Source organism: Pleurodeles waltl, chromosome 7, assembly GCF_031143425.1.
Source record: "Pleurodeles waltl isolate 20211129_DDA chromosome 7, aPleWal1.hap1.20221129, whole genome shotgun sequence".
In the NCBI taxonomy this organism is placed as follows: Eukaryota; Metazoa; Chordata; class Amphibia; order Caudata; family Salamandridae; genus Pleurodeles; species Pleurodeles waltl.
Genome location: NC_090446.1, coordinates 1,060,827,329 through 1,060,849,681, shown reverse-complemented (window position 1 = coordinate 1,060,849,681; position 22,353 = coordinate 1,060,827,329). Strand labels below are relative to the sequence as shown.

Here is a 22,353-nt window from a genome sequence, read left to right as displayed (position 1 = left end):
AAATGGTGTAAACCAGTGGTTTCCTAACCTGTGGTCCGGGGACCCCTGGGGATCTGGGAAGCCTCATCAGGGGGTGCTTAGAAAATTTGATAATATTAACATATTAGGTCCCCAGCTTTCAGTAATTACTCAGTGGTGGGGTCCCTGGATTCTAATAATGATTCAGGGGGGTCCACAGAAGTCAAAAGTTTGGGAACCACTGGTGTAAGCCATTTTGAAACCACAACCTTGCACACACCCTGTATGCAATGCTCACAAGCACTGCAAGTAATATGTCGCCACTACAGCAGGTCTTAGAGCTCTAAGGCAGTGTGAATTATGTTACATGTGAGGGCACAAGTGCATTAGCAGATGTACCCCTGTGATGCCGGGTTCTGTTGTTAGACTTTGCTAGTGTTCTCTAAGCCATTTTGAGGACATGTGCTGGGCACTGGTCATTATGAGTTACCCAGCTACATGACGGCTTCACTGAAAATACTGGTGTTTGTTCTCAAACACCTCATCTTAATAAATCCATACTGATGCCAGTACCAGATTTTTTATGTCACATGCACCAAGAGGACACCTTAGAGGTGCCCCATATAAACCTACTAGTCCCCCAGTTTGCTAGCTGACAGGCATCGATCAGCCTGCCACCACTGACAAGTTTCTGACTTCCTACAGGTGAGAAACCTGTACTCTTGAGGCCAGAAACAGTGCTTGCTCCAGAGGAAAGTGATCACACCTCCTCCAGCAGGATGGCTAGAGATTTAGCATATCAAATCCAGGGGCTTCAAAGCCCCTGCTGCCTTTGATATGCCACTCTGGCTTCCCCCCAGACATGGGGAATGTCACCCCCTGTGTTGAGGTCCATTTGGCACCAGAGCATGCAGGTAATTAGATATCCAGGAGGTGTGTTGAACTTGTAGGTTAGTCACACTCCTAAGGTGGGCTACCTGTAGTGCACAGCCAATGAAGAGTTTCACCATCTTGTTTTTTGTGAAACCTGAAACTCTGGGTCAGGAATATGCCCACTCCACAGGAAATGATCATATATGGGGTGTAGTCACCCCTATGGTAAGAAGCCCATTGGCTACTACCCTACACTCCCCTTAATGCCCCTAAATTCATTATTTAAGGTTCCGCCTGACACCAAGAATTCAGATTCGACCACCTGGGAACTGAAGCATGACAGAGCGGTCACCTTGAGAAGTGAGGACTTATACAGACGTGGCACTAAACCATAACCCTGCTGCTGGTACCCCGAATGTTGCAAAGACCTGACTTGTATAAAAGGTGTGCGTCCTGATAAGCATTCGGAGAACTGTCCCGCACTTTGACAACCGCTCAGCATATACCTTGGGGTGGAGGAGCAATTCCTCTGCATCAGCAGGCACCAACACACTTATCTGGTACGTTTTGCTGGCCATCGAGCCCACAGATGGTGTTTGTCAGGAGGAGGTCACCATTGTTCTAAGAGTTCAGCCCCTTCTCTCCAGCGAGTTTCGATACATTAGAACCTCCAGGAGCACCCATGCACCAATATCCTGGGTACTGGAGCATTTGCCGCAACCATTGCTTGTTTAAGTGTCCAGCCCAAACACCACTGCCGCAAAAGCTGACCTGCTATCGAGGGACTTAAGGATTAACTAGGTCTGGACAGTGACCCTGCTGTCTTGCTTACTGTCCTTCTCCAGGTCGACCCACAAACCGTGAGAGCCTCTAACACCAGTGACCAGCTAGCCAAGCTCCTCTCCACCACTGTCGGTGTTTACAACTTCTACCTGAGTCCCTTTGGTCTAGGAGAACCCATAAGCCGAGCCCCACATGCAGGTCTGCCGGACTTGTCCTCAAGTTCCCCTTTGCAGTATCTGTTGATTTGACAGGTCTCTTTAAACTTCTACTGCTGTAGCGCTCAAGACTACCAACACCTCTGCACCTGGACACACCACAGCAGGTAAACCCGAACAGCTGGTGGATCTTTGAACCTTGACCCTCCTGCACCTTAAGTTCTAAAGTGCCCCTTTGACAAACATTTGCTATTATATGTATGCAGTATGTTTTTTTTCTTCTCCAAAGGAAGCCATTACTGTTTTTGAGGTGCGTTCCTCAAGAACAGTTTTTAATGTTTGCCTCAAAATCGTTAATGCTTAAAGTACTAACTTGATTTTGATCTTGGTGTCTAAATTTATATAGAAATCTGTTGTATAAATTGGTCTCTGATTTCTTTGAGTGTGTACCATTTATTGACGCGGTGTGTGTTTCAAGTGCTTAAAGCTCCCCTCTGATATTCCTATGCTCAACCACACTACCACAAATGGAGCACTTGGTAATATTAAAGCAAGCCCCTGTAAAGAAATACAGGTCATCTGGACTTTTTGCATGGTGTACCCCTACATTGGTACACAATATAAAAAGCCAGCGTCCATGCTGCACCCATCTCTGACAGACCCGCATCATCTTTGCCTATGGTGCCTCGAGCGCAACCACAACTCAAGACTGTCGACTGCCATGCTATGCACCCCAAGGTTTTACTGAGCGATCCTTCAAGTTCCTGGCTGCTCTGTGAGCGCTGCTGCAGTTGTCTTGATCCCTGTTGAGAGGCAGGTCCAGGGATCAGTTGCAGAGCCATCAATCCTCGCCAAAGTCATCTGGATGTTCGAGTAAGTCCCACAAAAAAAAAAGAGCAGGAAATGAGTTTTTCAACTTCACCCCATACTGCGATTGAGCCTGGGCTGTCTCCGCGCCTCCCCAATGCAACCCCCACCCAACTGCACAAGTTTTATGAGGCCATGCACCTCATTTTTGGGTGGACCATCCCTGCTGGCGTGCTTTCAGTTCCAGTGAGGTGAGGAGGGGATCCCTACTGGTTCCCTGCTTGGAGGTCAGCCCCAGCTGCCAGTCGGGCCCCTTGGATCCACTGAGGGATCCGGATCGGTGCCATTCGTACCGTCTCGACCTTCCCTGATGCTGGTCCCGATGTTGACATTCCCAACATCCCTTACATGGAACCGGAGGTGCGTCAGCCGACTCTGGTGGGGACTGAAGCCATACCCTTCTGACCAGCGCCTGAGCCCTATTCCTATGGGCTTGGGCTTGGGGAAGATTTGGAGGGGCTACTGGACCCTGAGGAATACCATGCCTTACACCCGAACATGGACTGGTATGGGAACTTGAAAGACGCCAGTGAACTTGACAGCTCCCTAGATACTGGCATTGTCTCTCCTGCTGTGGCTACAGAGGGAGCATCTTTTTGAGAAGGGTGGCTAAGGTCCTGGACCTTGGCCTACCCTCAGTGGCAGTCAACATCTTGACAGCCAGGAGTGCCCCCCCTCTCCCAACCGGATCCGCTTGACACCTTTACTGACTGCCTGCTTGAGTCCTGCTCCAATCCCATCACAGGGGCTTCTGTGAAAAAGATAATTGCCCACTCCATTGCTCTGCTGCAGGGGGCCCAAATTGCCTCATACAACACCCTACCATAGGGAGCTTGGTGATCAAAGCTTCCACATCCCATGTAAAACCTGACAGAAAAGGAATCCAAGAGGCTGGACGCCTTAGGCAAAAAAATGTTTGGCTCTGTGAACACCACATGCCTTTTTAACGGTTACTCCCATGCACTTTGGGATTCGGTTCCACATGTGTTGTCCATGGTCCCGGAGGAGGGCCAGGCCATACTCTTCCCATCTGGCAGATGGGAGGGATGCAGCCAAGTTCACAATCTGATGTAGGCTGGACACAACAGACTTACTAATCAGAGTGGTTTCTTTGTCGGTGGCCTTTCTGTGCCATGCCTGGCTGAGAATTACTGGCTTTTCACAGTATGTCCAAGTCTCACTTATGGGCATGCATTTGATGTCTCCCATCTCTTCGGAGATAAGGCAGAGTGAAGTGCTTCAAGGATAGCAGAGCTACGGCCATGTTCTTGGGTTTTTCTGTGGCCTCCCATCATCCCCAGTCCACCTTTTGCGGCCATAGAAGGAGCATCCAGCCGCATCCTTACCCGCCCAGCCACCTTGGCTCGCAAGCTCCTCAGCCTGCAGGTGGCAGAAGACTCAGCGGGTGGGAGTTATGGGGGGGAGAGGATGGGGGCAGGAAATTAAGAGATGGTGTCCCAGGTAAGTACATTTGATGTGAGAGGTTGGTCTCTGGGGGTTGAGGCAAGCACCTGGGAGGCCACAAGGTAGTACCAAACTTACACCCTCAGCGGCACGGGGGCTTACCGAGGGCAGAGTGCCAACACAGTGCTGGGCGCTCAATACTATCCAGTGGAGACAGAGGGTATTCAGTGAAGCACTGCTTACAGGTGAGTAGAGCGGGGTCAGGTGGGGGGAGGGGGGCACAAGGCAGACCCAAACTTACACTCTGTCAACACAGCATTGGGTGCCCAATGTTTTTCAATGGAGGAGATGACTTTCAGAAACCAACTGCAGGCTATGGCCAGGAGAGGTCAACCCACAGAGCTGCCCTTGTAAGTTGAGATGCCAGAAGTTGGAGGGGCTCAGACGATCCAGCTCCCCAAGGCCTAGGGGCTCCACGTGCAGGGGTGTCTTTTGGCATTGGAAATGGCTTACCAGGTAGGTCGTGGTTAGGGAGAGTCCGCGGATTGAGGCTGCTGGTGTTGCTGTGGAGTCCGGCAGGGATCAGCTCACAGTGGACTCTTGGTTGGTAGCACTGGGCAACCTTCACTGGACTGGTGGACCACTTGGACTTTGGCTGGGGGCTTTAGGTGCAGAGGTGGTTCCAGGCGGCGGTTTCACGGTTCCTCAAGTAGACTTCTTCTTGGGAGACGGTTTCTTTAGGACAGGTCCGGTGTCCACAGGAGTTCTTGTTTTTTTTTTATTAAAGGCAGGCAGTCCTCCCAAGGCTTTGGAGGTTGCTGGGCTGCAGGACAATTCATTTTCTTGTGCAGGTTCTTTGAAGGCAGCAGACAGTCTGGAAGGGCTGGGGCCAAGTCAGTGGATGTCTTCAGTCTTCTCTGCTGGTGTGTTTTTGTGGAGTCTGGCTCTTCTTAGGTCGGCAGCAATCTTTCTAGGATTCAGGGGTGCAACCTAAATACTGAATTTAGGGGTTCTACAGGGAGCACTAGGTGGTAGCCAAAGGACTACTTACCTTTAGGGTGACTACACACTTCCTCTGACCACATCCTTTGGGATGTGGGCACAGCCCTAACCCTATTGGCCTAATTCCTTCCATGCATGATGGAGGAATTTAAAAAGTAGTATCCACTTAAGCTCGTCCACCCAAAGGGTGGGACTGGCATGAAGTGGGCACCCCTTCTTATTTTCAAGCCAGTCCTGCCACCAAAAGGGGTCAGGAACCTTTTACTAGGTCTAGGAAAGTACCCTCTTTCTTGGCATGGTTACCCCCATTTTCTATTTTTGACTGTCTACTGGGTTCCTGCTAACCAGGACCCCAGTAGTTTTGCACTCTCCTCTAAATTGTACCTTTTTCTTTCCACAATTGCCATACTGGACCTCTTGTGTAAGTCCCTAGTATATGGTACCCAGACCATTGGGGTTCCAGAAATCCCTTCCAGGGTATCCCTAAGGGCTGCAGCAGTTACTCTGCCACCCATAGTGAGCCCATGCAAAGGGTTCTGCAATCCTGCCATTGCCGCCTGCGTGAAACTGGTGCATGCACCTGTAGTGAAAACAGAGAACTCTGGGAGCTTCTGAGTGGCCTGGCAGGTGATGTCAGAGCCCCCTCCTGATAGGTGCTTACCTGGTTAGGTGACCAATTCCTCTTTCAGGGCTATTAGGGTCTCTCTCTTAGGTGGGTCCTCAGATTCGGCTTGCAAGATTCCAGCAGGACTCCTCTGCAACCTCTGCTTTGACTTCTGGTCTTCGGAACTGCGACTGGAACCTCCAGGACCCAACAAGCTGCTTCCAAGAAGGACTCTTCAGCAACATTGTTTCCAGGGCTCCTGCCTGTTTTGCCACATTTCCCTTGTGTATCTTAGAAAACTGCAACTCTTCAGCCTGCACAAGAAGAAGGAATCTCCCTTAGAGGGAAGGAGTCACCCCCCTGCAACCACAGGCACCTACAACAAGCGACGACCGGCTGCGTCGATCCCTCTCCTGAGCTGAATGGATCCTGCATCACTGGTGGTGGTCCGGAATAGTCCTCTTGGTCCTCTCTGCCAGCTGTCCAACTTTGGTGGAGGTAAGCCTTTGCCTTCTCATGCAGGACAGTACCCCCGTGCACCGTGTCTCTTGCAGCTTCCAAGGCTTATTTGCATCTCCTCCAAGGGATCTTCAGGCGACAAGTATCTCCAGACCCCAGCACTCCATCCTGCAAAGCACAGCCACCTGCGTGGTTCTCCTACGGCATGGGATCCTCTATTGTAGTTCTGCGTGGGCTTCTGCGACTCCTGTGACCCCTTTCCCGTGGGACTCCTGTGGGTGCTCTCTCTGCTCCTGTGGACTCTCTGTGACACTGAGGGTCCCCTGTGACTCCCCCTCCTGGGTTGAGTCCTCCTGGTCCGTGCTGGTCCCCGGCAGCAGCTCTGTTCCACTAACTTAGAGTTTGCCTTTGCCAAGGCTTGTTGGTGGAATTCCGGCACAGACACCCATCTGCAATCTTCCTTCCAGCGTGGGTCTTCATCTGCATCCATCGGGAATTCTTCACCTGCTCCAGGGCTGCAGTGCTGACCTGTTCTTCGTCTCTGTTGACCAACTCCTGCATCCACAGCTGTGTGGGTAGTACCTCCTACTCCTCCTGGACGCCACTGGGACTCTTGGACTTGGTCCCCTCTCTCCACAGGTATTCTTTCTTCAGGAATCCACTGCTGTTTTTCTTTCAGGCTGTCTGGGTGTCTTGTTTTTCCTCTTTTCATCCCTTTGGGTGGTTTACGCCTGCATTCCTGGTCGCTGGGGGTACTGTGTTACTTACCTAGGTGAGGGTACCTTGTGCGCATTCCTTTATTTATTTTTTTAAAGTATATTGTTTGTGCTCCCCCTAGGATCACTATTGGTTATTGCTATTTGCACTGTTTTCTATCCTGTTCTATGCCTGGTTCTGATTATTAATGCATATAGTTAGTGTATTACTTACACCCTAAGGGTGGTTTACCGGTCTAGTATTTTTCTTCTGTTCAAAAATAAAGTGCCTCTATATTTGTACAACTGAGTGTTTTCTTTCATGTGTGTAAGTGCTGTGTGACTACAGTGGTATTGCATGAGCTTTGCGTGTCTCCTAGATAAGCCTTGGCTGCCCATTCAACAACTACCTCCAGAGAGCCTGGCTTCTAGACACTGCCTACACTTCACTAAGATGGGATATCTGGACCTGGTATAAGGTGTAAGTACCATAGGTACCCACCACACACCAGGCCTACTTCCTACACTAGGGACTTCTGGTAGCTAAAGGTTTGCAAATTGGGAGCAACAACTGTGCAGTTGTAGAGAGAGAGATCCGGCACTAGGGGCCTGTTTAGAAGGGACCCAGTGCACTTTCAGTTGAAATTGCATCAGAAACCAGCCAAAAAGTGGGTGGCGTGACCATTTCAAAAGAGGCACTTTCCTACATTGCCTCAACAGCAGTTTTCTCACCACCTGTAGAAATGCATCAGAGGCAAATACTTCTCCAATGCTTAAGAGCAGTGCCGTTTTGTGTGATCCTTTGGCCACCTCCTCGACATCAAGCTCCTTGTCGGTGATGATAAACCGTGTCCCAACAGCATAACTAATAGAAAATAAATGTTGCAAAATGGATATGTTTTCAGGTTTGCCACCTCAGATATGGTTGATACTCTGGACTAGCTATCACGGGAGGTTAATATTGTGCTGGAAGAGAGCACAAAAGGCAAAATAAACACTTTATAGGAAAGTTCTCCTTCCAGAGGCCCTACTGTCGTCAGAGGGTGACTAAGTAGATACAGAGTAACAGCACCAATTAAGGAGATCAGGGCTAGTGTATTCACAACTTGAACATTTGAGTCGGATATTTGTAAGAGATCTGAGGAGCAGTAAGGGACTTGTATCAGTGAAAAGCCCCATTGCATAGTCAAACCCGTCACCACATAGGCTTGGCATGCCTGGTAGAAAACATCCTTCCGAGATGTGAAGCTACATTATTGACATGTATATAATGCCCAGCCTGCCGTTAGTAATGCCTCAAGCTTCCTATGCAATACGGGAGTCTGATTCATCTAACAGTCATAAGAGGCAATCATCTACTGAGACAGCTCCCTCTTGCCAAGAAACTCCCAACACTCCTTAGAGACATACCCTATGAGGCAATACTCTACTGAGACATATTCCCCATCCCGATACACTGCTATAGCTGGCCATTGCCACCATGCCATGTCTGACATTTTAACCAATTCTAATACTTTGGCAAACAGCATGTTCTATTATGGGACTTGCAGTGTCACTTGTCCCTGTTATAAGTAAGGATTAAAACAGGCATTCACTGTGCATTTCTGTTGCTAAACAGTTGGACAAGCAGAAGGGGCAATACAGCAACTATGTAAAACTCCTCTTTAATTTGCACTTCTGAGAGATGTGGGAGTTAGACCACCTCAAAGATTTCCACCTAAGACACTCTTCTCTTCAGAAAGGCACATCAAGTCCCTTTACTGAGACACACACACTTTATTAAGAGAGACCCCCGGGACTGAGAGATCACATTCCTGAATCAAACCCCTCTAGAAAGGTCCCTCTGACAAACAGGACCTCTACTTACAGGGAGTGCAGAATTATTAGGCAAATGAGTATTTTGACCACATCATCCTCTTTATGCATGTTGTCTTACTCCAAGCTGTATAGGCTCGAAAGCCTACTACCAATTAAGCATATTAGGTGATGTGCATCTCTGTAATGAGAAGGGGTGTGGTCTAATGACATCAACACCCTATATCAGGTGTGCATAATTATTAGGCAACTTCCTTTCCTTTGGCAAAATGGGTCAAAAGAAGGACTTGACAGGCTCAGAAAAGTCAAAAATAGTGAGATCTTGCAGAGGGATGCAGCACTCTTAAAATTGCAAAGCTTCTGAAGCGTGATCATCGAACAATCAAGCGTTTCATTCAAAATAGTCAACAGGGTCGCAAGAAGCGTGTGGAAAAACCAAGGTGCAAAATAACTGCCCATGAACTGAGAAAAGTCAAGCGTGCAGCTGCCACGATGCCACTTGCCACCAGTTTGGCCATATTTCAGAGCTGCAACATCACTGGAGTGCCCAAAAGCACAAGGTGTGCAATACTCAGAGACATGGCCAAGGTAAGAAAGGCTGAAAGACGACCACCACTGAACAAGACACACAAGCTGAAACGTCAAGACTGGGCCAATAAATATCTCAAGACTGATTTTTCTAAGGTTTTATGGACTGATGAAATGAGAGTGAGTCTTGATGGGCCAGATGGATGGGCCCGTGGCTGGATTGGTAAAGGGCAGAGAGCTCCAGTCCGACTCAGACGCCAGCAAGGTGGAGGTGGAGTACTGGTTTGGGCTGGTATCATCAAAGATGAGCTTGTGGGGCCTTTTCGGGTTGAGGATGGAGTCAAGCTCAACTCCCAGTCCTACTGCCAGTTCCTGGAAGACACCTTCTTCAAGCAGTGGTACAGGAAGAAGTCTGCATCCTTCAAGAAAAACATGATTTTCATGCAGGACAATGCTCCATCACACGCGTCCAAGTACTCCACAGCGTGGCTGGCAAGAAAGGGTATAAAAGAAGGAAATCTAATGACATGGCCTCCTTGTTTACCTGATCTGAACCCCATTGAGAACCTGTGGTCCATCATCAAATGTGAGATTTACAAGGAGGGAAAACAGTACACCTCTCTGAACAGTGTCTGGGAGGCTGTGGTTGCTGCTGCACGCAATGTTGATGGTGAACAGATCAAAACACTGACAGAATCCATGGATGGCAGGCTTTTGAGTGTCCTTGCAAAGAAAGGTGGCTATATTGGTCACTGATTTGTTTTTGTTTTGTTTTTGAATGTCAGAAATGTATATTTGTGAATGTTGAGATGTTATATTGGTTTCACTGGTAATAATAAATAATTGAAATGGGTATATATTTTTTTTTGTTAAGTTGCTTAATAATTATGCACAGTAATAGTCACCTGCACACACAGATATCCCCCTAACATAGCTAAAACTAAAAACAAACTACAAACTACTCCCAAAAATATTCAGCTTTGATATTAATTAGTTTTTTGGGTTCATTGAGAACATGGTTGTTGTTCAATAATAAAATTAATCCTCAAAAATACTACTTGCCTAATAATTCTGCACTCCCTGTAGACACAACCGCTCGCACAGCTGTCACGCTGAGAGCCGCACTCCCACTTCCAAGACCCACCCCTCCCGCTGAGATAGCAACCCTGTTAAGATAATCCTCCCTGCTGAAAAACATATTCCCTTTTGTAAGTACCTTCTCGTGCAAGACTTCTATCTTGAGAGAGATTGACATCTTTTTGCAAATCATAACCTCTGGCCCCAATGATAGATTTTGTTCCTCATTTAAAAAAAAAGACATAACCCCAGGGACCTCCCCCCAACCCACCTCAGACACTATCAGAGAAAAAATTCAATGGAAGGCAGTGTTTGAGGAGGGTCTGGCTCTAATTGATGCCTATTGCTCACTCAACAAAATAGCTGGACACACTAGTACACTCTCTCAATTGTAATTCACACTTTTAAATGTCCAGACATAAGCTATGAAAACGGTTCTCAACTTAATTTCTTCCTTATGGTGTTGATGAAATGAAAGTTTGCAACAATGGCAAAACTGCTTGTTGATCACTGAAGTAATCGGACCCATCCCCTCTCAACTCTAAAAGAGGGGTGTGGGGGGGGAGGACACAGTATCACACAGAATGCCAAATAGTTTTTTTTCCAGCCTCAGCAGTTGTTGGGGGAAGATTCCAGCCTCTAGCCTGCTCGGAAATATTAGTGTCCCAATGGTCATTGTAGCGCTGACCACTGCTTACTACTTCACTTTAAAGTATGTGGATCTATAGAAGTACACAGCCTAGCATCCTTTATATAAATATACATGCAAACAACTCTATGGTGGGGACTCTACTTGTCTTCAGTCCTCTAGGTTGGAGTTTAAATCGTGTAACAAATGTAAGCATTATGCCAGTTCTGATCTATGAGGACTTCATGTTCTGTTTCGGTTCAGAAACCTGTTTTCTCCAAAATAGTACCCAGGACGAAGGTTTTTTAAAATGTTTTAATGACACAGAGGGTCTCAGGTTTGATCTACTGCCATGCAGCAAGACTATGGTTTGTTAAGCTGCTGAAAACAACCTTCCACAGGAAGGAAAGAAAATGGAGAGTTCACCTAAAATGCATATCCTCAACAGTGATTTGGGGTGTGACCAGAATCTAGGCAAAGTTCAATTGAGGTTATCCTTTTAGGACTAGCCTACACCTACCCTCCAAATGATGCCAAAGGGAACCTTTTCATGCTAGCCCTATCCAAAACAGCTGACAACTTTTCGAGAAACCATGCTGAAGATGTTTCAGGTGCCTTCAACTGTGTGGTCTGGTGCTACTCCTGTGAACGTTTATTGCATGATACTACTGAGCCCTACTGGCTGGACCTCTAAATTTACATCAGCAGATTCAGTTGCACTGTCTTCTGTTCCTTAAAATAAAACATCACCACCTGCTGTCTACTGACTCTTAGTCTGTGCTTGTGCGTGCGTGGTCTATCCATCTGTCACAATACTCGTTACCACATATGCCCCCACCTTAAGTGTGGGTCTAAACTATCCATTCTGATTTAGCCAGAAAAAATCTTTTTTCTGTGCAGGAATCTGCTGCTTGCAAACAGTTTTTCTCTCATTGGGAGCTATGTATGAAGAATCTTATCATTCTTATTTTGCAAGTCTTGCCTTTCATAGTCTTTAGGAGTAATGCCTTGTTGATCTGTGGAGGCTTCTCATTGATGGCATCTTACAGCAGATTCCTCACTGTATGAATTCTCTTAAGATGTTACTCTTTTCGGGAAAAACACATTTGCCCAACAATAGCTCTCCAAAACCATCAGCTGTACATGTCATTGAAGTACATTATCAGATCATGTTTCCGCCCTCAGCGACACTAGTCTTGAGCTCCCTGTTCCAGCACCAAACTCCCTCAGCATTTTGGGTGAAATGTCTCCTCCAAAACGTTCAGATTTCAAGCTTGGTTGCGGTTGCCTCAAGATGATTTACCTTTCAGATGGAATTGAAAAGCGTTCATGGTATCTTAGATCAGAGTAAAATGTTGCAGGCTGTGAGTCGTATGCCTCCATGCACCTGAAAGCCATCAGGGAGTTGGAGGCCAATTGTTCTAGCTAAGGCCTACAGGGAGACACCTAAATGATCTCATTCATCAATAGATAAGGCTACTGCAAGTGAACCATCTCTCAAAACATCTTTCCACAAAAAGCTTCATGAGGAGATGTCCCCTTCTTCCTCAGGGACATTGTTTCACTCCATGGGCTGTTTGTAGTCTATGCCATTTCTTGATACCAAACTCTTTGTTGTCAGAACAGATCCCGACACAGAGTAAACCGGAATTTCCTTGTCCATTGGCCAACCCTGTGCAGGTCAAGGCCTCTTGGCAAGCTATACTTGGTTTGTCCCTGGAAGACTTTCTCCCCCTGGGCCACCCCCAAATGGTTGACGTCTGGCTGCTCTGAGCAGATACGCCTGATGCCACACCTCCACAGGCTGTGGTTCTGATTCTGATGTAGACATCTCCGGCTTGCAGAGTGCTGCCCCAGTTCATTCAGGTCCTCTCTTGATGTAGTTGTTGCGCATGGTGCAAGGCGTTTGTGGCATAGATAAGGCAAACTTTCTTTGACAAAGTCATCCACAGTCAGTCCTGCTTCAGAGAACGTGTCCTCATTTGTGATTGTAGTACATAAAGCAGCTTAATCCTTGGAATTAGTATTGCCCTCTGAGGAGACAGTCTTACATTTTGGCATACATCTTGCAGCTGTCTTCATCAATAAACAATAATGCTTTCACTTAGTCAGGCCCTATATGGTCCAGTATTGGCAATGTGTGGGAGCAACCCTCTTCAGACCCAACAGTCCATGGGCAGATAGTCATCCATATGCAGTAAGCCTTCTCTGAATGACCAAGTCTCTCACCAGTCTCTTGAAAGTCTGGCTGTGCAAACATTCTCCTCAAAGCCGAACCTTACTGCCTTCCCTGTGGTGCTTTCTGATAGGAAGTCGAAAAAAGCTTGAATGTGTAGGACTTAAGGTATTTGCTTCTGTCAGCCAGCCCCTGCGCACTGCAAATGCCTCCTGCCTTTTCTGCTGCTATATTTGTGCCTTGTTTGAACTATCGAAACCTAGTTATTTATCTTTTTGGACAACATAAAGAAGCAGTTTGCAGTCCTGGTCAGCCATGGCTTGAATGCATACAGATCTTGGTGTGTGACTTCAGTTTTACAGACACCTTTGCTCAAAACGTGCACGGATTTCATGCTGTCTGTGCATGCTTGGATGCATTTCACTGGCTTCTCTGCAGATGTCCAAGCGCTACTCATGAACATGCCATTCAGTGGTGCGCTGCTGTTCAGAGAGGAAGCATGCCTTTTTAGGTCAAACATCTTTCTATCCTTTCCACCCACCCACTTTACCTATGGTTCTAGTGGGATATCAGCACCACTAGTTCACAGGTCTACCCTTCTGGCTGAAAACTGCTGCAAATGTGTTTGCAAGAGTGCTGTCAGTTGACTGGTTGGTGAAAACTGAAAATGGAGGCCCTGATGTTTATCAGGAATCACTTCAGCGAACAGTTGGGCATTGGGAGAGATCTGCACTGATGGATGACCCTTCCATCCATGCTCAAGTTACTATGGTCACGGACATATTTTTGGGGCTGGGCTGGCTTTCTGAGCGCCATAACAGTAAGTGGCTTTTGTTTGCCATTGGAGCAGTGCCTGCACATAAATATGCTTTAGCTGTTGACAGTCCACCTTGCCTGAAGGTGTTTTACTCTTCCCTTTCATGAAGTGCCATTCAGATTTTGTCAGACAACATTGCCCATTATATCATCACACCTGCTGGTATGGAACCAGAGACATTTTGTTTGATGGAGAGTGGCCAGTGGTAATGGGCTTAGCGGCATGTAGTTTTCTTTTGCCCTCAGTGTAAAAGTGAATGCTCTGTCATCTCTCTGTAGAGGTTCAAAAGTTGGAGCTGTTTATTGGGATTTCCGTACGTGGATCTCTTCACCTCATCCCAGAACAAAAAGGGCACTCAGTTCTGTGCAATACCATCCCTTTCTCTTTGACTTCAACCCAGACCTCAACACTGCTGCTGCCGGTGGAAGACCCTATTCCTCCAGTCTTATCAGATTGCTAGCCAAATTCATCTCGGCCCTGACGGAGTCATGTCCCAAAGCTGTACCGTTGCACCCAGACAGTCCCACGCCTTTGCCTCGAAGCCACACTGCATCACTCCTAAACTTTTCACTTTTCAGTTCCAACTCAGATTTGAGTCAACTGTCCCTTAAAGCTGTTAATGCACATTATTTTCCCCAATTCTATCATGATGCCAAACTGCACATGTATTTGTCTCCAGGCATTGGGTTGTGTTCTTCTTCACCCCACCCCCTAAAAAGCTATCATTGTAAGAGTGCCTCCTTTGCTGTGGTGATGAGATGGGCAGCTGAGGTATTAGACATACAGTTGCCAACTGTGGAAGTCAAAGCTAATGTTTTGACAGATGTTTTGCAACTTCAAAATTGGGGTATTTCCCTGGTTGTAAACCATCTATGGGATTATTTGCATGGCAGAATAGACTAACACAGCAGACTGCACCTGTAAGATCACAAATTACAGTTACATCCCGAGGTGGCACTGGCATCTTGCAGCACTGGGGAAAACCCAGGCTTGTACCTTTTTGCCACTGTCTAGAGTGCAGTGTTGAAACTTTTGCCTACTGGAGTTCCCAAGAAGACACTCTGAGACACATTCCAGACAGAGTGAATTATAGGGCTATTGTATACCTGTACATCACAACCGGTCCTGGATTGAGTTCTGAAGATCAGCAGGAATGAACAGGTCTTTGTCATCCCAAAGGCTCTGCATTGGTCAAGGAGGGTAGGGAACCTGGATCTTCTGGGCCTGAGCATATGTCCTTCAATAAGGCTGTCTTTTTAAGAGGATCTCCCGTCCCAGCTTCAGGGCGCATGGCCCTCCACCCGAACTTGTGCAATCTGCATGGGGATTGAGCATAACAGTTGACTGAGTTTCATCTTCCTCCCGCAGTTGTGTTTGTCATCCTTACTGCCAGTCATCCTTCTAAGAAGTCTGTCTACTGCAGGTGCTGAGACAACTTTGTGGTTTGGTGTGGCACCATCAGTATGGACCTGTTACAGACCAGTTTGTTGGATTTCTTGTTGCTTGTTTTGTCCTTGGCCGAGCAAGGGCTTGAAGTGGGCTCTTACCAGCCCTATCGGAAAGGTTATGTTTGCTGGGCCAGCTGTCCCTGTTTGTTTCCTGTTGTGATGTTTCCTTAGAAGTTTGCACCACATGTTTTGCCAAAGACCTTTGTGATGCCACAGTGGCACTTAAATTTGGTTCTCACTTTTCTCGTGTACCCCCTTTCGAGCCAATGCACAGATAATCCTTGCACATCCTGACCTTCAAAACTGTCTTTCTTGTTGCAGTAACATCGCACGGTGTGAGTGCGTTTCAGGCCCCCTCTGCCCAGCCGCTTTATGCATCCTTTTTTTTTTCCCTGAACACACTAGTGTTAAGAACTCAAAGTGTGATCGTGGTGAAGGTGGTGAAAAATTATCAGACACTTTGTTGATCTTTGCTGTGCCTCATGACTCAAAAGAGGAGGAGCGGCTCCAGTGTTTGGACCCCAAGAGAACGCTGAGCTGTTTTTTACATAGATTGCACCAAGGAACACCGGGTGGACAATCAGCGCTTTGGGGGGGGGGGGGTTCTGGGGCAAAGAAGAGGACCAACTCACAATGGATAGTCCTCTGTATTAAGATCTGCTACACCTTGGCTAAGAAGCACCTTCCAAAAGTGTGAAGGCCCATTTTACCAGTGCTGAGGCAACTGCCACTGAGTTGACATGCAGTGTTTCTGTCCTGGATATCTATCAGATAGCTAGGTGGACATCAGTACACATGTTGATGAAGCAATATTGCTGTCGGGATGGGCATTTTGCCTGTTCAGTCCTGCAGGGCTTTTTTGTCCGGGCCATTACATGAAACCACCGTCTTGGGAGGTCCTGCTTTGGTATCAATTTACAAGCTGAGGAATCTGCATTTAGGAGTTTCCACCAGAAGAACAAGTTACTTATTTTCCATAACTCTGTTGCTGGTGGATATTCTTAACAGCTGATTCCTCACTACCTTTCCACCTCCCTATTCTGTGGAATGGTCTCCTTTACCATCGAAAATGGTCCTAATTTTGAAATCTTTACACTCGTCCTTTTAGTTCAATGTTTTGCTCCACATCTGAGGGTGTGGACAAGCTTACAAAAGAAACTGACATCAGCATGCATGGCACTTATATGTGTCACCGCTCTGCACTTCCAAAATAGAACTAAGTCAGCAGAGAGTTGCACTGCGCCATCTATTGATGTGCTGGAGCACTGCTTTTTTAGTTTGTGGATCCATTCTTGCACATGGGGATATTCACAAGGTTGTGGAATCTGTGATAAGATAGAGTATTTACCAGAAATAGTGTCACCGAAGGTAAGGTACCATGTTCTTCAAGCATAAGGCTTGCCTTCAGTCTACTAGTAGAATAACTTAGTCATACAGATAAATAATTATACTTGTGTTAACTTTCTGCAAACAATTTCTGGTTTGAATGTACAAATAACTTGTGTCCTTTAAAGGTGCCATGTCCTTCACAGTGTGTTTTGCTGCCTTTGAAATAAATTATTCAAAGTATATGTAGGTTGCAGCCATATAAAGATATTTAAAAAAGTAGAAATATGAAGGCTAAAAGGTCACAATCAATCTGCACCAGACTTGGGCAACGCAATGGGTTGCAATCAGTACTGTGTATTTGAACATTTCAAATGTAGCAGTAAAGAGATCTATATTTTGAACCAATTAACTTCATTCTATGCAAATAACTCCGACTCTACTGAAACCCTGCTCTGCTTAACTGTGAATGTTGCCAATTTTTCAACATTATTTCTCTTTAACAATTTTTTCTAGGTTCATTGCAGACAATCAAATGAATCACGCTAGTATGCTGTTTGTTGAGAATTTTGGACTGAAGATTATTAAGAAAAACCTATGTAAAAACTTTATGCTTCATCTGGTCAGTATGCATGACTTCAATCTAATTAGTTTATTAACAATAGATAAAGCTGTGACCAGGCTTCGAGAAATGCAACAAAAAACAGAAAAGAGTGAAACTGCTTTCTCCACAAATGAACACTCAGTGGAAGAACAAAGCACACCAACAAATGGACATGGTGAAATCAATGGAAAAGAAAGAATTGCAGAAACAGACAATGCTGGCATTGGAAAACAGAGCAAAAGACAAAAACTTTGAAAGAGAATACCAGTGTAGCGAAAGAAACACTGAAATGACATTGCGTCAAAATGAGTTCTTTGTGGAAGTGAAGGGGGTGGGATGGGCTAACAGGTTCCAAACAGGCACTCTTCGATGAAGTAAATGACCAGATCAAAAAGGTATTCATTACTGCGTTCACACATACAATTCAACTTGAAAGTGCTATGTGTACATCTGTTGTAATAAAGCAATAGATTTATGAATTTGAACTCAAAGAGCAATACACCAGATTTTTGTAACCTTAGCATCTTATGAACTATTCAATTTATCAACATAATTCAAAGATATAGAAAACATTTTTGTAATATTACACTTTTTCATCTGTTACCTGTTTTTCCTACAAGAGTTATGAACCATTGGTTTACTTTTGCGATTCACCCTTCTACTGGAATCGGTTCTTTTTAGCAAAGTTACCATAACAAGAGCAAAGTGTACAGAAAGGTTTCTACAACCTTGCATATTAAAATAGCACTTTTTGTCTGGTGCCTGTTTGGAAATGCCTTTGCTTTGTCACATTGCTGTCACAGTGAAACACCACCTTGGCGTTTTGAGGTTTAAGACTGTTCATTTTGGGGATTATTATGATGCTTACTCGCCCAGTGTATTTTCTAAAACTTGAATATTCAGTTACCTTATATCTCATTTCACTAGACACATATTGCCATGCTAATGGTTCTATTAGATACTGAGAATGTTCTCATCTGCACACAATGGGGAAGAAGTTTTCAGTAGATCTCAGCAGAAACTAATTTATCAGGTTCCTTAATCCTTTTCGTTTAAGTAGATCTTCAGCATCATATCACCAAGCTAAATTAATAGCTTGTGCCTTTGAGCTGCAACTCCTAAAGAAAAAGTGCACTGTAAACTGAAATGTGTTGCACTATTATGCAAGTGGTCTGTGATGCATTCTATCCTATATATAGGGTATTTCATACAGACACTACAATAAAATGGTGCACGAGGCAGTGTCCACTGCAGCTTAAAAACACATTTTATGCATGTCTACAGTTTTTTGTTTTTGTTGTTGGGTTTTGTTTTTTTGGGGGGTGGGGGAGTAAAGGGATTTTTGGTTCATTACTGGAGCGTGACCAGCAGTTTAGATTTTTATCACAAAGCATTGTGGCCGAATGACATCACCTCAATATTTTTTTTACTATCCTTAAGATATTGCATTTTCTTACACTTTATTTATAAAGAAACAATGCTGCTCTAAATACAGGTATTTTAAATTTTTTATTTCATTCCACCACTGTAAGATGCTGTTCCATGTTTTGTTGAATTGATGGGTAGCTAATCTTTGTAATGGTGTCTTCATAAATTTATAAAATGTAAATACTGATTTGGGTAGTGTTCAAGATGTGTGTTTTACTGTGATACTATTTAATGGTGTGGATGTGATTTATCATCCAATTATGAGATTAGTCACCAATTTTGTGCAAGAATAGGAATGAAAGAAATGGCAGCTTTCAAGTCCCTGTTCTTGATTCACCAGTTCAGATTGAGAGTTAAACAGTTTGAATTATGCTTCTGAAGGATAGTAGATAACGCATTTCTCTGTGGCTTTAATTTGCTCAATTTCTGCACATATGTAAAATCAGATTATTTTAGCAAAATCTCGTTATAGAATAATTGCTTATGCTGTTTGATGAACAGATTTGTTCTTAAGTGCTTAGAAGAAGGCTGGCATTGTTTGCACAAATGTTGGTGTGGGCCCCTAAAAAAGGTAATGTCCATTAAAGAAAAAGAAAAATTCATGTCAATTTCTAATAAAGGCTGGGAAAATATTGTTTGTATTTATAAGAAAAGATACTTTTCTACGTGTATTCAAAAAAAAATTAATAATAAATGGACGAGATCATGTTAGCTGGTGATAAACATTTAAATGGTGTATATCTTTTAAAGAAAGTTCAGTTGTTGAAAAGAACCTTTGTTTTTAACATTAAATGTTTATTTCAAATCCATTGGTTTTTGATGTTTGAAATTCAGCTATATTGAAACTGCCCTCAATTTATCACACAGCTTTTCATGAATATGATCTTACAGATTGCAAACCTTAAGTATATTGCATTTTCAGATGTTACTCATCATTCCATTATACTACCCTTCTGCTAGACATGCAGATTGAGTGTCACCAGCAAGCATGTGTATCTTTCATAGCTTCAATATACAATAGAGACATATAATTGCAGATTTTTTCATTAGAATTTCCCAAGTGCCAGTTGGGATCTGGAGATGTTTCTCAAACAGTACCCCTGAATGCTGTTAGGTGGCATTGATCAGCTCCATTGTCGGCGTCCACGCTGGTTGTACATATGCGGCACTCCTGGCGCGCTGATGTAATTTCTTTTCTTTCTGCACCAGCCAGCACTGATCCGAAGAAAGAGCTGCACCTCAACTGTTTTTTTATTGGTCTTTTTTGACTTTTGTCAAAACCTTTTTGGCTATCTTAATCCTGGTGCGTCAAGGGTGGGAGAGACGCAGCAAAGGTCACAATCCAGTGTGAATACGCTGAAAAGGTCACAATCCGATGTGGACTGGTCATGACTGACTCAGCAGAGCAGTTGCATTGACAGTGGCCCTTAAGGGCCACACATGGCTAAGAATGTCTGGCTTTTTGCTGGATGTCCGAGCCAATTTGATGGACATGCCGTTCAGTGGCACCCGGTCTGCACCACCACTATCACTGCGCACGCACACGCACATACACCTGCCGCCACACCATCCTAGTATAATTCTCTGCCAGGGACCAGTCAGAGGCAGGATCCGCCATCATTTGCTCCACTGGCAATCCATCACGTCAGGCAGGTGGGTTTTGCAGATAGTCCGAAGGGGCTACTCTGTCCCCTTTGAGAATACTCCTCCATCCATACCACCATCCTACAATCAGATGATGGAGGATCACTTGCCACTTCCCTGAGAGGAAGTCACGGCTATCTTGGCTAAGGGAGCCAGAGTGGGTCCCTGTGCCGTAAGTAGGTATTGGTTGTTACTCCCACTACTTTCTGGTGCCCAAAAAGGACAAGGATCTTTGCCTAAACCTAGATCTCCCTCAGTCTTTCTCAAGGAGGAGAAGTTCAGAATGCTCACTGTGGCTCAGGTTATATCTGCCCTGGACTCCGGAGGCTGGATCATAGCTTTGGACTTGCAGGATGCGTGTTTCCATATTCCCGTCCTGCCTGCCCACAGACATTACTTTCAGTTCTTCAGTATTGAATCTTTCATAGATACACATGCTTGCATCATTCCACATCGTCTAGGTGGGAGTCCCCGGTACAATAACAAATAACAAGTAATGTACATAATACTAATAGGCTTTAAAAAGGAATGCAAAGTTCAGTTTACAGCCTATCCATAGCCTTTGTTAAAAAAGCTATGCACTGACCAATCAGGCGACAGCACCCTGTAGAACCCTCATCACGGAGGCTCCATCTCCTCAGATTTTCTACCACACGCCAGGTGATGGGAGTCTCCCGGAGCTCTGCTCAGTTTTACTCTTCAGAACAGCTAACTTCAACTGAATACTTCTCAGGTCAGCTTTAAATTTTATTACAGCCTGGGACACTCTGTCAGTATCTTCAACAAAAGGCCTTTTTAAGCCATGTAACACGTGTGGCAAAAAGAGACTTTGCTCAGAAGACCCTCTCAGAGAGTGTATTTATTATCTTTTTCCAGAACATAAGGATAGGGACTGCAAAATCTGTAGAACTTTCTCACAGAAAACCCTAAAAGGCACAGAAGGAAGACTCCTCTTGTGGTTACAAAAACGTAAATCAAAGGAGCATAAATTCTCTGAGGAAGAGAGCGAAGACTTCGCAAACTGAGAAATCCCACGAGAGAGAAAGATCTTTGGAAGTTGAGCCTTCAGAGCCGCACAAAAGGCACTTAAAAAATCTCATGGAAAAGAGATGGTGCCATATAAGAAATCGTCCTCGAGAGTCTCTTCTGAGCCTTCAACACCAGCTACTAGAGAAAGTTCTGTCAAAATTTCGAAATCACTTCTACATCAAAAATCATTTCTGATATAAAAAAAAAAAAAAGTAATCACCGTTGACATCTACTACCATAACACCGACTTTCACAATGGCGGCCTCACCTATGATAACGTCCTCATCTCCATTGTCGTCGCCGACCATTGTATCCTGCAAGATTACGTCGAGGCCTTAGTCGACTAAGAAAAGTAAGGTGCTACCGTTGATGAGCTCAGTGACGAGCGCTACAGCTATTGTGACATCCTTACCGTCGATTATACCATCCTCGACAAGGGTTCTCAAGACGATATCTCCGGCGACAAGGCCACCATCGTCGATGATACTATTATCGTCACCATTGACTAAGTTACGTACAACAACCTCGTTGTCTTCAACACCTTTGATGCCTGTTACTGGCCTGTCCCCTGCAGACCAACTATTACGTCCGGAGCACACCTCACCAAGTAATGTCACACCATTTCCACTGCATCATCTAGTAGACGACGAATCAGAGGATGAAGGACCTTTGGGAGTTGTGCACAGCCCTTCCGAGTTGCAAGTTAAGTACCAGGATGATGAACAAGATGATGACCAGTACTAGCATTCCAGCGTTTACATGACTGTGAACATACAACAAAGCTACCAGCCCAGCTCACCACATAATATACAGGATCGAACAATCTAGATGCCACAAGACTTGATATTTAACCTGCAAGCAATGCTGCAGGACTACTATAAGCGCTTTCCCGAACCTGCACAATCTGCACTTCCATCGCAGCAACACAGGCGAGATCACCTCTGCAAATGTCGCCTACTCGCCCTATTGCGCTACCCTTCACAGGGATTCCGCTATCTGCAATGCCATTAGTGGATCCACAGTCAGATGACCA

General features: G+C 45.2%; 1 protein-coding gene across 1 annotated transcript in view; it reads left to right on the top strand.

The window, feature by feature from the left end:
• The window catches only part of SUZ12 (SUZ12 polycomb repressive complex 2 subunit), a 628,949-nt gene extending 609,493 nt beyond the window's left edge, over positions 1 to 19,456 (top strand). Inside the window, exon 16 of the mRNA XM_069199996.1 lies at positions 17,132 to 19,456. Coding sequence (XP_069056097.1) covers positions 17,132 to 17,474 — 343 coding nt within the window. The 3' untranslated portion in view covers positions 17,475 to 19,456. The remainder of the gene's footprint in view (positions 1 to 17,131) is intronic.
• The last annotated feature ends 2,897 nt before the right edge of the window (positions 19,457 to 22,353 follow it).